Source organism: Struthio camelus, chromosome 18 (genome assembly GCF_040807025.1).
Source record: "Struthio camelus isolate bStrCam1 chromosome 18, bStrCam1.hap1, whole genome shotgun sequence".
In the NCBI taxonomy this organism is placed as follows: Eukaryota; Metazoa; Chordata; class Aves; order Struthioniformes; family Struthionidae; genus Struthio; species Struthio camelus.
In genome coordinates this window covers 14,229,763-14,245,414 of record NC_090959.1, presented here as the reverse complement: position 1 = coordinate 14,245,414, position 15,652 = coordinate 14,229,763, and the positions used below count along the sequence as shown (strand labels likewise).

General features: G+C 42.0%; 1 protein-coding gene across 4 annotated transcripts in view; it reads right to left on the bottom strand.

Moving 5' to 3' along the window:
* The window catches only part of PHACTR3 (phosphatase and actin regulator 3), a 115,492-nt gene that overhangs the window by 29,924 nt on the left and 69,916 nt on the right, over positions 1-15,652 (bottom strand). For 2 of the 4 annotated variants that reach the window (XM_068912343.1, XM_009670586.2), the window contains exons 5-8: positions 13,086-13,289; positions 9,245-9,509; positions 8,021-8,268; positions 774-927 (exon numbers count right to left, since the gene is read on the bottom strand). In XM_068912343.1, coding sequence (XP_068768444.1) covers positions 774-927; positions 8,021-8,268; positions 9,245-9,509; positions 13,086-13,289 — 871 coding nt within the window. The remainder of the gene's footprint in view (positions 1-773; positions 928-8,020; positions 8,269-9,244; positions 9,510-13,085; positions 13,290-15,652) is intronic. The other 2 variants (XM_068912345.1, XM_068912344.1) reach the window with 2 other exon arrangements.

Genomic DNA, 15,652 nt, shown 5'->3' with positions numbered 1-15,652 from the left:
GCACAGCACAGATTATTTAACAATCCACTTTGTCTCATCTAAAATATTCATGTTTGCAGATTATCCAAATGTAGCTCTTAAAAGAAACACACTGATAAACCAAACCATGCAGCCTGAGCCTCATAGCATAGACCTTAAGTCTTTGCTTTAGGCTATACACCACAGTAAGGCTATTTCTCACAGCTCCACCCTGTTGCTCTGGTTACTGATGAAAACCAGACCATCCCTGCCATCCCTGGACCTGGGCTTATACAAACACCTTACCCATGTGAGGCAATGCTGCTGCAGTTGTTTCTTTCTTAAAACAGAAACACAGCCACCAGTGCATACAGCACCTTACCTTGTTGAAGACTGCACAGCTACAACAATTGCCTTCATCCTCAAATTCAGCTAGTGCTGATAAGGCTGCAAAATCAGGTTCATAAGTAATAAATTCTATTTATTTGTATTATTATTATTAAGTTAAAGCACTGGCCAGCTTGGAGGATCTCAATCTTAATTACTTCAGTGGAGCTGCAGGTAAATTTGGCAGAATTTTATCTCCTCCTCTGATTTTTGTCTTGTTTTCCATTGAAATTAAGGGAATCCTTACTGAAGGAGGAGCTAAGATTTTTTCATGTGACCAATCTACAGCTGAAAATGTGGTATGTTAGGCTGCGCGTGATTCACTGCAGGAAACGGGCTTGGGGGTGGGAAACTGTGTCTCATCTGACAGTACACAGAGGACACTTCATTAGAAAGGCAGGTTCCTCCCTGCCCTTAGACAGACTTACTTTGAGAGTTTCATTTCAATTTGCTGTCGGATTTCCTGTCTTTCCTCATCTGTCCTCCTTGGGAAAATATTCCTGTCTTCTAGCTCCTGCTTGCTTGGTCTGTTCCGTAGTTTTACTGCCAGCAGTTCCTTCTTGCATTTTCTTGGCAAAGTACCTTGAAAAGAAAGATATTAGGAAGTCAACTTGTAGAGATGAAAAATGGAAATATGAAGAGTGGGAGAAAATACAGAATGACAGTGACCTGTATGACAGTGTGCAATGAGCAGTTGAACACATTGCTGTAGCACTACGGTTGTGTTTGTGAACAGGGCTCAGGCACAAAACTGCTTACAAATGCAGAAGCATCATATTCCTACGTGGCCTTTGTTATCTATTTTAAGCAAGCAGTGCTCTCGGGTGAAAATTATTTGCAGCTGAGACATGGTTCACATCACTAGTCTAGGAGTCAAAGACTGTGCATCTTGCCCGAGTCCTCTGAGTGTCCCCATGTCCCAGAGCAATCTCTGCTTCCTGAAGCCGTCAGTGATTAATCTGCAGAGGGGCTGCACGACTCAGTGGCAGGAATAGCTGGGATGTATACACCTTCCCCTCTGGGTCACCAGACATAATCAGGGATAGATAACAGTAACAGAAGCAATCAAAGTGGTTGCCTGGCATGTATGCTTTTACATTAAAAAGAAAATTCATTCTGCTTTTCAGGCATTAAAAAGTAGAAAATCAGAATTGTGAGCAGACAGTCTGTAACTCTGACGCTTAATATGAGCCATTAGGTATAACTACATCCTGTCCAGTGTGACAGGGTGACACAGGAGAATTTCATTTAACAATAAATACGCTTCTCTTGAAGACTATAGTGTTCAAGAATACTCTTCAAAAACATAGTATTCTATATTTTTCTGAAGAGAGTAGGGGGACACTAGTCCAAGGAACGAAAGAAAAGGCCAGGTTGCTGCTGATGTCTAAAACGCTGGCAAGGTAATCTGGCGCTCTGGCAAGGAGAAACAAATAGCTATAGCGACTGCACGACCTGTTGTGTGTATTGTGAAACTTAAAACCTAAGGCAGGTTTTAAGTTAAAGAAGATAACCTTAAACATCGCTGTTACAAAAGAACTGCCCGTAGGAGGATATGCAGCAACTGTTGGGCGTCTACTGCTCTTTAGTGTGCTGGCTGCCGAGTCCTTGATGCTGTCCCCGCTGGTGACGTCCTTTTGCTCTTACCAGAGGGGACTGTGTTTGAGCCTAAGTGTTTCAGTGTTTCTGGTGTGACCCTTCAGACTTCAGAAGGCTAAGCAAGTAAAAATTCGGCCCTCGAGCTTATAAAACCATTTTACAGTGTTTTCAGAAAGGTACACAATAAAATGGCTGTAAATGTAAACTGCTCACAGAGTCCAAATTCATCTTTATTTTCAAAGCAGCGAAATGTAAATTGAAAGACTGAAGTGAAGCCCGTATTTGCCGAGGGGTAGATTGCTTATCATGGCGGGGGCGGTGGGAGAAGTGCTATTAACACCAGTGAGCTTCTGACTAGTGCATCTGGTAGGTTATCTGGTACGACCGCTGTGTTCAGCAGTCATGTTTCAGGTAGGTTGTAACAAGTAAATTTACACCAGGTCCCCGCAAGCCTCAGCTGGGCCATCCTCTCCCCTTTTCATGTCCGCTCCAGGACTCAACTTCAATGGAGCCTGAAAATTACCATGGCAGAGTAGCACCAGTCAGATGAGATGTAGATCATAGTCAGCGTACACGAGAACTAGAGATCAATCTTTATATCTACTTGATCTTGGGAGCATGATGTGTAATAAGAGTTTTTCTGTTTTGCTTCCTTTTTACCTTAAAGCTTTTTTAATATAATGTTTCACCTTTTCTAGAAAAGGTCACCTCATTTTTAAAGAAAATGACATTTAATTGGTATTTTTGTTTGGCATTTGAGATAGGATTAAAGTCTATTTTTTAAAGGATGCTCTGGAGGTTGGCAAGATACAAAATCCTAAATAGGGTCTTACTCCCAAATATTAGGGTTTTATTTGCTAGGGACTTGTCGGCCTATATTATTACTATCAGTATTGATCTGAAATTTCTTTATGCCGAGGGGAGGGATCTATACCACATCCACACACATGTGTTGGGAAGACTGGGGAAGAGAGAAGTTATCGTATCCCTGTGTGAGCAGGGGCAAGTCTCTTCATAGTTGTAATAGCCCAAAATTGGACTTTTTAGAAGCTGTAATCAACTCAAAACCCTGCTTAGAGTCTGAAAGCTCCGGCCTTGTTTAGCACCTTCCTCCTAAGCTTTCAAAGTCTATTGCAAACATTAATTTAATTAAGCTTCACAGCCCTCTGTGATGCAGTAGGTATACATCTAACAGATGGGTAAAAGACGTTAAATTATTTGGCTGATGCCCACAGAGCCTTCTGCTAACTGAACGTATGACTCCATCAAGAAACATTTGGCTCACTAAGCCTTAGGGCTGGGGCTCCGTCAAGGTTTTTCAAGCCTTGACCCTACCGGGAGGAGGCGAAGAGTGGGCATTCGCAGTGCTCGAGCTACGTAGCACATGGACAAACATAATTCCTTCTGGAAATCATCTGAAGCATGTTTGGGGCTAGCAGACTCCTGGGTTTCCCCGAACATGGGCTCATTTTCACCCAGAAGTTTTAAACAGGCAGTAATTTGGTCATGTCGAGAGATTGCTGCAGAGAGACTGCACGCGCACGTTAAGTGCGATGTCTCCAGAGCATGATAGACCGACCGCTCAGGTGCTGCCATCTGCGGAAAGCGTTTGCAGCCAGTTCAGTGCGTTTTGGTTACACTGAAAGCAATACCTGTATACCCCATGCAGCACCTGCACATGTTTCTGTCCAGAATTCCTTAGAAGGAAACAAGGGAGCCCTACATGTGCACACCACACTCTTTTTTTGGACATGTGCCCTAAGTGGTCATTCTCGCATGCATCAGTAACAGCTAAGAGAACAAGCACGCAGGCCTGTTCCTGCACCCTGCAGGCTGTTATGAAACTACCTGCCATGCCATACTGTACCCGTTCTTTGAATTTTGGGAGAACAACTAGAGTCACAGTGATTGTTTGCTCAGATGAGGTCAGGCCTCTTTTTCTGCTCTCCCTCATCTCATTTGAAGGCCAGCTGAAACTGGTGCTCTTCAAGTAAAAGACTGGAGCTTTTTGTAACAAGTCAGGTGTTGAAGCTGATGTGGAAACATTGGCTTAAACCGGCTTAGCCTGTGCCCTAGAGGCTTGTACGTCAAAATGAGGTGGAATAATGCAATGTTTTGCTCCAAACTAAAATGAAGCTACTCTTCAGGGCTCTGACTACTCCCAGGTTGCTCTGCTGCATGCTTTGACAGAGTCCACTACTTTGTGAAATTGAAAACACAAATCATATCTGAAAAATCAGAACTTTAACCCAGATCCTGCTGTTGTATTAAAGAAGCAGAGCGCATATAACCCACTCCGGATAAGCTGTCCTCACTTTGTCCAGATGTCTGGATTTCTAAAAGGCTTATGCTATAGCCACTCCCATGGTCCATATGCACTGTGCACTGATTAATCTTTAGGGTATTTCACCAAATAAAAATGCAAGAGATCTGGATTAAGCTGATCTGCTAGTCTAAAGGAGCCATCCCTAGTGCCTGACCGATTGGGTTAATTCCTGAAAAATAATATCTGCTCGACAAAGGGAAAGGAGGGAGATGATGTTACCCCTTCAGGAAGATGTATCAGGAAACACTGTGTAACTGGTCCATTGTCATCTTGACGGGCCCACTGGTGGCCAATTCTGTTATCCCACCTCCTTCAAAAGCACATATCGGATGCTTTAGAATAAAAATAAATAAATAAAACAGAGATCTTGGGGGAAATAAAGCCCCAGACTAGTTTTTGCCAGGTACTTTGTCAGCAGCCAAAGAAAACTAACTCAATGGGACATGTACCTGAAAATACCCTTCTTTAAATATTTTCTTCCCAAGAGTTATTTTCCTGGTCAGTAAGACAGTGCCTGTCTGCCCCGTGGCCCTGCTAGCTCAGGCGGGATCCTGGCTGTGACCTATTTCATGATTCATGGCAGCTCAGCTAGGTCAAAAATAAGTGCTTTGAAAATTCTCACCCTTTTCCTGCTTGGCCTGCAGGTTCCTGACAAAAGTTCCTGTTTTAATTCAGTTGGATCCTGCCATTTAATTTCCTGCTTGTTTACATTCTGTCTATCAAGCAAAACACAAATCCTAATACTGCACGCTGATGGAAACAACTAGCTCGCACCAACTATCAGTCCTGGGTTATGTTCTAGTTATGTCACTTCTTTCCTTCTGTTTTGAGCAGTGTCAAATAATGATCTGTTGAGCGGGACGCTAATGCAGGACTTGGAAAGCCAAGGTGCAATTCTTGGCTTTCTCCAGAATTGCCTGTGACCTTTAGCAAGTTGCATCGTCTCCTGTACCAGTGGGGCTAACAGCAGCGACGGCAAAGGCGGGGGTGTACTGAGGCAGTACACTAATCGTGTAACAATTTCGGATGAATGGATGGGATTTTTTTCCCATCCATTGTTGCAAAACAACCCAGATTTTTTAAACCAGGAAGAAGCTGGAGATCTAGGGGGAATTATTCTGGTGCCATCTCTGTCACTACCGCATCTCGTTCGCTCCCTTCTGAAGTACAAATGAATGAGCGAATGCTGGCACCAGCAGTGCCACCCCGTGTCAAGGACAGCAACGCCTTTTTTGCATCCCCTCCTCACAGCGAGTGTTGAGCATCCTATCTCCAGAGCAGCTGCCTACTCCGGGGTTGGTATACGTATCCCATGCCCGGACTTCTGTGGTTTAAGCCACGGCGTTGCCCAGCTTGCTGTGTGCCCATCCTTGGCAGCCTCCTTAGACATCCAAACTTTGCATGGGCTGGGTTTCTGCTGTGCCCCTAAAATGGGCCTGAACTCAGAGCAAGCACTGGGCTCGCACAAGCAGTTAGGTCTTTTGTAAATGCATGTTCTGCAAGGACAAGGTTTGGGAGGAAAAAGGGGCCGGGAGGACAGGCGTGCTATGGTGATCCTAAGACATTTTAAATAAAATCATTTTAGGTATGAGCTCGTCTTAGACTAGCTTGGGGATAATCCTACCTCTAAGCCTTGGAGATGTATGGAAGTGTTTTTTTTGGTGCAGCGTCTACAGAGACTGAAGCTTAAGTGGGCAGAGATCTGAATGCCAAAGGGTGAGAGAAATTATTTAGGAGGAAGAAGGCTATGTAATTATGAACAAAAGAATGAGAGAAAATTCCTCTCCAAAATGATTTTTGTTGAAGTCAGAAACTGTTTTGCAGGAAAAAGGAGATTGTGTTCATGGCTGGGGCCTCTTTATCAGAAGATTAGTGATCTTTAGGTGCTCTCTTTTCCCTTTCTGTACATCCACAGGTAAATACTAATCTGTATGTAATCGCCACGTTACTTCATTTCATTAAAAAACTGAGTTTTTCAGCCTTTCAAATAAGGCATCTAATTGGCTGTCTACATATCTACACGTGCCCGTCTCCTACCAGCATGCCATCATGAGAACTGCAGAAGAGAGTCTGTACGTGGTTCCAGGCCCCTGAGATTTTAGATTTGGATTCTTAACCTTATTCAATAAAACATTCAAAAATATATCAGCACCACCTCATTATAGTCCTCAATCAGTCCTATAAGCTTTTCTGTCCAGCTTCTACATCTCTGTAGTGCTCATCACTCACAAATGTATTTACTAAACTTTCTACTACCAGAAGATTATTTTTCTAAACTTCTAGCAAGCATGCCTTACCAAGTTATAATATATGACCAGTTATGCCCAATACATAAGCCATTGTATGAGGCATGATATATAGGGTCATATAATATTTTCTTAGACCAAGTATTAAGGGCAAAACGTTTTCTATTCAGTCTGACTTCCTTTTACTTCATGCTTTAGCCAGTATTTCAAATGACAGATTTCAATGTCTTCTATGTTGTGCGGTAGTACTATTGTAGCTACAATGAAGCTAAAATCTTTATTGAAAAAGGTCCGTTCTTCCCGCTCTATCAGTTGGTCTAACATTGCTCATGAATACATCAATGCTATGGCTGTCTTTTATTTTTTATTCACAGACCATGAATAGTTATTTTCTTAAATAAGTATAGAGTATTAATCTTCACCAGGAAAATAATCACATTTATTTTTACTAGCAGAGGATAACAGTTTTTGTCTGACTAATCATTCTAGCTATTGGAATTTATACCAAAGCAGACTGCTTTTATGATCAGAAACAACAGATAGTCCAAAAGAGCCTGAAAGAACTTAAAAGGTGATTTTTATTTTTTGAGTTATCCTTTTATGCACAGAAATTATACAAGGGATTCTCTTTTGTTCTGCTTTATCTCAGTGGTCAGTTCTATTACTAGGTCTCTTAAGACACAGAAGTCATGAATCCTGCCTGCCAGCTCATACTTCTCATTAGGCACCTTTTAAAATTCATCCTCAATCTGTTATACCAATTACTTTTTTGATGGATTTTTCTCTGCCTGCCTTGATTTTAACATATTGTTAAAGAGATTGAAGGATTCATTTAGACTGACTCTTTATCCTGCTGACATGGAAAACATTTAAAGCTTAAAAGAAAATAAATTTTCTAATGAGAGATGATTCCTGTGTCTGAGCTAGCTTAAACAATTGCTCATTATAAAATGCATTTCCCGTAAGTCTCACCAGAAGGTTAAATGGTCCAAAAGGAGAAGGTAGCTTTGTTCTTTAAGATGCTTTCTCTGGATGTTTGTTCTTCCTAGACTCATTGGTCTCTCCCATTTACCTCTTTCTACTGTATCATTGCTGCACTGGAATACTAGTCCAAAAATGGGATGCTTTCAAAACAGCCTCAGATCAGCACCAAATACACAGCAAGCTTTGTCTGCTGGCTGTGAGATGTTGCTTCTGCAAGTGCTGCCATTCAGATGTGGTGGTGCAAAGGGTACATAAGTAACTGAAAGGGTAATGAATATTGACTTATCAGCATATCTCTAAATGTCCTCCTAGTACGTAGTATCTACCAAGACAGACATGATCACAATCGCTATGACTCAAACACAACCATAGCTTTTCACTAAGATTTCTTGCAAAAGGTGATAGAGGAACAACAACAGAGGAATTTATATTGCTAAATATTTTCTGTTGCATGCTGCCATGTTTAGAGCATTTCTTTAGGCTACAATAGCATACCGTTATAAAAAGTGACTTTCCTTACCAGAAATAATGGAGTCATTCAAAACTTCCTCATCCTGATAAAAAACAGAGTCTTCCTTAAGCTCTGAGTTCATGATCATGTTTTCTTTGTTCTCATCTGACTCTTTAACTGAGTTCCTCTTATTTTCTGAATCGCTGCTATAACTCAGGGAGTTCTCCTTTTCTTTGTTGCGCTCAATGCTAGACGTTCTGGCTGGACGGACGTCCACTCTTTTTTTTGGCGAGCCTTTACTTTCTCTTCCGTGGAAGCTGTGGGTGGAAGGTACACGTCCCAGTGTTTAAAAAAGACATTCTGTTGCCACAGGAGGAACTTATCATCATATCAGAATGAGCAGAATGTCCTGTAACTCATAAAGACTGGGGCAGAGAGTTCAACAGGGAACAATGCAAGATGGCATTGTCAAGGCTGTGTTGAGAATGGCTAAAGTGGCTCTACTTTTCAATCTTTATCATAAAAATAAGCTACAGGCAGGTACTGACTAATACATTTCTCTGATATATAACTACGTGCTGTGCTGTACTGATTAAAAAAAACCACACAGCACGTCCTCCTAATGTAAAACACACATGGCATGACATATTACCATTCTGATAGTTTTTGATCATGACAAAAGTTTAATAGAAACCTGTTAAATAATACAGTATGAATCCATTCCCCATGACAATAGCTGTTATGGAACTGAGAAATGTTTACAACTTAACTCCAAAGCTCTATGAAGGAAAAGGTTATCTCTATCCTTCTCTAATATAGAGAAGGGTTTATAATGAAAACCAGACAAAGCACCCAACGTACTCCCACAGAACTGGTTGCATTAAAATTGCGTACCGTATATGCTCTTGTATAAGCCAAGAGACATACACTGAATCAACAGCGCTTCACTCGTAAAAAGTACTTTTAGCAGCGTTTGCCTGGGGTTCACTAACTTGGTATCTTGTGAGGAGATTTTCTGTTGTAATAGATCAAGGATTATCAAATGATTCTACTTATCTGAAAACCTATTTCCATGTCACAGTAGCCTTATTATAAAGGAAGAACATACTTTGAAGTAACTGCCAAATGAAGCATTTTAACCAGGAACAGGTGTTCAGAGTAGTGACATCAAGAAGACAAATCCAAGCTGTAGGAGTGGATAAAATGTTAATAAGATAGGAATGTTTACCAAGGAAAATGATATAATGGAATGACTATCCTCACACACACGCATAGTCAAGGGGCATTAGGTACCTGTCCTGCCGGTGTTTGGTGGCCAGAGCCCGGTGGAGTTCTTCAATGACTCTGCTGGGAGGTAAAGGCAGGTGGACAGCAGCCAGGTGAGGGGAACCGGTTGGTGTTGTTACCTGTCCTCTAACATGGGAATCGGAGCTTTTCTGGCCAGAGGGATGGAAGAGGGCAGCTTGTCCTGAGATTTGGGAGGAACCAACAATGACATAATTCTTCAGGATAGTGGAAGGAGGAGATTTCATGGCTGGGTCATCTAGTTCGCTTCCTGCTGTCAAAAGACAAAAGGATAGGTGGTCATGCAATGCGCCTTATTTTTTGTGCACAAAGCATGTGCTGAACTTAACTTGTCTGGCTGAATAGAGGAAAATGGTGATGTTTTGTTTTTGCCCAAGGGGACCTGGTTATGCTGAGTAACTGTCTGAATTTGAAAGGCTTATACTACACAGATTTGATATAGAAAAATAAACACTTCCCTCTTTCCCACAGTAGCAGATGCTCCTTTTCCAAGTCCACCAACGTATTCTTGATTGCCAGTGCTGTTCCTGCTAACCGCTGATGGCCTGTACCGCAGTGGCTTTCCAATCTAGCATTTTCTCTGCTGAACTCTGGCAGACTGCATTAAAATTTATGCACTGTGATTCTCAGTCAGGACAAAATGTACCAGTGTCTATTATCTGTTCCTCTGCGATTGCTGCACAGCTTAGACCTCTGTCTTTCATATGCCAGTTGAGGAAATGCCAAAATCATTATAATATGAGGATAACATTCACTTAACAAAACTTGCCATCCAATTGAAATCCAAAGGAAAAATGTTGCGTTGAGCACTAAGACGAGAAAAGAAGGGTGGGGCAATGTTTTACTAACCTTTTTTTATCCCCACATTCAGACTTTTTTTGTGCCATGTAAGCATTTTATTGGACTCTAGACTGATCGATACGTTTCTCTGGCACCTCAGTCCACAACACACTAGGCTTTTCCCTGGTTGTAACTATGGTAGTGTCATGCTCTAAGATTCCTGAACGTCTGACCTGAAAAAGATGCTCATTAGTTTTTTTGTTCTGCAGTTCTCTTCTCCTTTTCCCTTTCCCTTATATTTTTATGCCAAGCTTCTGACATAAGGCATACCGCAACAGTTCAGTCTGAGTGCAGAAAGGCAGTGAGCTTTCTTCTTATGAGAGGGTGTTTCTTTTCTCTTGTTGCCACCTAGTGTTGTAAATATGAATTTAAACGGACACAGCTTGTACAGCTTTTTTTGTACAGACTTGTTTTCACAAACCCTTTTTACCATTTTCGCTTTCTTTGGGATAAATCCTTCAGTTCATAGGAGAAAGAAACTTCTGCTCAGGTCAAGAGTATCCTAGTATTCCCATGTAAAAAGGACATGCTTCCTTAGGAACGTGGTAACTTACCAGAAAGCTGGAGAGGACAAAAGCAGGTTTGACTGTAAACCTCAGTTCTTCGATTAGGAGACTTATATCTACAATACAATCTTCTCTCCTTTTTTTTTTTTTTTTTTTTTTAAGAGAGGCCTGATTTTCTAATTTTTGGAAGGCATTTTTTCACATTTCTCTCCTTCCAACCCAGAACCCTAACCAACAGCCAGAGCTTCATCCATCTCTCTGCATCCAAGCAAGAGGGGTGAAGTCAGTCCAAAAGTGACCCTATTTCAAATCTAAAAATGTCTGAAAACAGAGGAGCATCTCTTGGAGCCGCTTAGATGCCCAGTGCGCAGTTCCTTGGAGGTGAGGCACCTTCTTACCCCATGGCTCCTCTGGCGCTGATCAGGATGGTCCCTGCGGCCAGGAGACAGCCAACCTCTGCTAAACGTTTCTGCGCTCAAGGGCATTTTCATTATGTGCTACCGAGGAAACGCACAGAAGACATTTATGATCAATCATCGTCCATTGAATCATAGCCCGAGGGGATAAAAAACACCTCCGAAGTCATATTCTGCCTCTGCGCTAATGGTTCTCTCAGAGCAAGAACCCTGGGTTCAGCTCAGCCCCAGAGCAGGAAGGGAGGAAACTCGGTGTTATCTTTATACTTTCTTGTTCCTGGAACAGGCCAATGGCCAATTCTGTCCTCATTGCAGCCCAGGCCAATATTGAGAGTTTCCTTAAATCACACCTTATTCGTCCTAATAACAGCTGTTCAGTGAATAATCTTGCAAAGTGATGTCTTGGCACCTTGCCCTGTTCCCCCTCTGCCTGTGATTAATTGATGCTTGGCTTATTCATCGCTCCTCTGCTAACAGCATCTCTAGCATTGTTAAGGGGAAAAAAAATCCAAACACAAAGGAGCTTTTCAACCTCTTTGTCTTCCTTTCCTTTCATAATCGGGCTTTGTTCCTCTCTCCCCATATGTTCTGATGCCCTTTCACTCACTGACAGTATTTGTATAGTCTTAACTTACCACTGCCTCCACATCCATGAAAAAAATGCATAATCGCTGTTGAAAAAAGATCTATAGTTATTGGACTCATTCAGAAAATTCGGAGTTGTTCTTTGTGGAGAATTTAGATGAGCATGAAATACCAAAACTCAGAATGTCTTGGATGTTAGATGAAATACTTTAAGCAGCAAAATATCTAGACTCTGAATGCTGTGAAGTGCCTGGTGGAGCTGTCATCTCATCACCCTCTATGGGTCAGGTTTTCCGAAAGGCCTGCTTCTTACACGGTGCGTGGCCTTTCCATCAGCCAAGCAAAGGCAAGGGGTGCCTAGCTGTGCCTCTTCATGTTGTAAGATGGAAGATCCTGACCCGTAGCAGAGAATGGCAATGTGAGCAACAGCTCCCAAGGAGCGTTATGATACTATTTTGAATCAAACTCCCATTTAAACTCTTATGAGTTCTAGGCATGGACAAAACATGGGAAACAAATACTAGTAATTTTCCTCAAAAAGACTGAGAAGTCCAGTGTTTTCCATTAGCTCCAGCGGTCAGATCACAGTGCCTGTCTGAGCTTTTCTTTCCTGGTGACTTTGAAAACCCTTTTTTGGTGCCAGAGGATGAGTATGGATGCAAATCAGGGCTGAGAGAATGGCTGTCATTTAAAAGTCTAAATACCCAACAGATCTGGCATTTAGTCATCATGACTTGATTCTAATTTGCAGTAAGGCCCTTTTAACTGCTTTTACCATGCATAGAGGCCCTAAAATTGGAACAAACCAAAATCATATTCACTTTAACACCCTTTCTGTACTGCCAGAATGTTAGAAAATGTTACAACATTGGCAATATGTTAGAAAATCAGGCCCGGAGGATTTGCTGTTGAAACTTTCAGTGAAATCTGGCATGGAGGATTGCTTTGTAGAAGCCAGGTGTATCACTTATGTGCTGCTCTGTGTAATTAGACCAGATTTCATAGCTCTAATTTAGACCTACCCTGGAGAGCAAATCCTTCAGACAGAAACCTCTACAGAACTTGAACTTGCTTTTGGCTATTGTATTGTTATCCAGCCGGGATTCTAGGTAATGAAAACATTTAAATCTTCCTTGTGTTTTATGGCATATCAATATGACCATCTGATTCAGCAGATGTTTGCAGTTGGTTTGATTTGTTTTACATGTGGTTAGTGCAATAGACTTGCAACAAATAATCCCCTGAGACATTCAGATGTATATATGTAAAGTACAAAGATCAGTGCTTTGTTATCAGGCAGCCAGACCGCTCAGTTCCTGGAAATCATTAGCATGCTGTTCGTTCAGTATAACTAGCCTGATTCATAGTTGCTTGTGGCAAAAGGTTTAAAAAGGGACATAAGGAAAGAAACTAAGATATTGTGCTGTTAGGTGAACAATGCACAAAGGATGGGAGAGCCTTTACTGACCAGCAATGACTGACCTGTTACGCTCTTCGTGATTTTGGAGATTGCCTTAGACGGTGGAGCTGGGAGCAACGGAGGGCTGGGAAGCTGTGCTGGGTTTCTGTCTGTCTGTTTCTGGGGGGAATCTGTGGATTCGGAAACAAGTAAGGCTTGTGGACTGTCTTCAGTTGCTGGCAGGCTGGCATCTTCTAATTCTTCCGTGGGTGCTGAAGGTTTCTTGGCTAGTAGAAGGATGAGTAAAATTAATGGAACATGAAGTTAATAATAATGATAGGCCAGGGGACAATGCCAGGAACATTCAGAAAAACAGAACACATGGCACACAGCTAGAAACACTTCTTTTCCATAGTGAAAATAATTAATGTGTGAAATAGCCTACCAGCCAAGGCAGGTAAAGAATAAAATGTATGAAGATATTGAAGAAATGTTAGTTTTGATGCTCCTGAGAAAACTGCTGAGCCTTACTTACTTCCCATTTGCCCCTAAAACCCTTTTCCCTCTCTCTATTTTTTTCAATAATGAAAACAGTGAGGTAAAGCAACTTTTGAGAACTGCAACGTATTTTCTCAGAGTCCAGCTGCAATGACACAAAGTTACTGAATGAGAATTCCCTGTGCTAGGAACAGACAAGCAAAGGGCAAAGAGTTTCTAACCTATAGTGTTACCTGAATGCTCCCTTTACAACTGTTCGTTGCACATCACAAAATCACAGAACGGTTGAGGTTGGAAGGGACCTCTGGAGATCATCTAGTCCAACCCCCCTGCTCAGGCAGAGTCACCTAGAGCACATTGCCCAGGATTGTATCCAGACAGTTTCCAAATATCTCCAAGGATGGAGGCTCCACAACCTCCCTGGGCAACCTGTGCCAGTGTTGAGTCACCCCCACAGTAAATAAGCTTTTCCTCATACTCAGACAGAACTTCCTATGTTTCAGTTTGTGCCCGTTGCCTCTCGGCACAAGTTTATTTAGACATTTTAATTTTAATCTTATTTACATTCTGAGTCTTCTCTTGTTGCACCCGATTCCAGAGCTGCTGCATCTCTCCTGAGGCTGACGTTGTTAACCAAGAGCAGCCTGTCCTGAAAAGATTTGCCCCTGGATCTCAGCTATCAGTGTGGAACAGAGAACAGACTTTGAGGTGAAATACCTAAGAAAAAATCCAGTCACCAAAGACTCTATTTGAGGTGGTGAAGCAGCGCTCATTTCAGGACTGTCTCCTGAAAGATGGCAGAAGTGCCCACTTTTAAAAGAAGTCAGTACAGGCTCAGTCACCAAGCAGCTTGTCAAATTGGCCTGGCTGCGATGAGGGTACAGGGGCAGTGAGGCTAAAGCAGGACATAGGTGGAATTTTGGTGATTAAGTCCAAAATCAACATCTTTGAATCCTGCTCAGGTCCCAGCTGATTCCGAAGATGCTTAAACTCGCACAGGGCTTCACTGTTTGACTTACACGCACCATATACGTCTAGATCTCTGCCTTGGGAGGTCTGTGTTTGAACTGACCTAATGCTCTCCTCAGCATTAGAGATGTCAAAACTAGAGCTCGTGTGAGGAGCACCAAGTTCCTGTGTCTCTCTTTTCCTTCTGCCTCTGGGCAGCTAAGACTCTATGAAATGCTGGCAAACAGAGGAAGCAAGAAGAAATATTTCTCTGAGGCTTAGAGATTGACTGAGCTAGAAAGAGGAAAGTTCTGGGTTTAAAAACTTCACCTCAGCACCATTTCATTTGTTTGTTTTTATATATAATGATTATTTAATAGTCAGGACAGCAGAAAAAATGGTTATCTGTGAAAGCTCAGAGGAAGAGTCTGTCCTCCTAGGTTTGGAAATAGATGGGTTGGTGACAGGTGAAGTTTCAGAGCTGTCCATTTAGGATGGATAAATGGCAAGTCCTGCACCTCCTAAGCAGTCTGGATTGTCTACACAAAGTGCCACTTCCTCTGTACCACCCCAAAGCATCTCCTAAGCACTCACAATAGTGGGCATCCATGGCTACCACGTCAGAGACCTTTTCTTGGCTCAGTTTTGTGTCTTGTTTGGAATACCAGCTCTTTGTGTTAACGAACAATCGGCATCCTCGTGTTCAGAGTGCATGGGGAGGCACCAGAGCGCTGAGGCAGTTGGAAACAATAGTATTGGCAAGATAATAGCATTTAATTTGTTGACAAACAGATTAATGAGTGTGCCTAGAAGGAAAGGAATGACTATTTATCGTTCAAGAAGGACAAGGAAGTAGACTAAATATGCATTGTTAGAGGATTTCTTGTAAAATGTGGCTTGGTAGGAAAACTGCCTAATGTGATAGTTGCCTCAATTACAAAGGAAAAAAAAAGTTTTCTAGGGAAATACTTTGTTCTAGACTAGCATCGCTATATATTTTTGTGCCTACCACATAGAAGACAAAATTTGGAATTAAGGTAGAGAAAATCAAGTCACTAATGAGTTATATTACAAAAAGAGCAAGAGGTCCTGTAGATATTAGTAATTTAATAGGAAAATTAGTCAGATTCTGACACTTTGAGCAATGCTTTCTTCTGCCAGTAACTTCACTGAAGTCAGTAGGCCTCCCTATGACTCGAGGTGC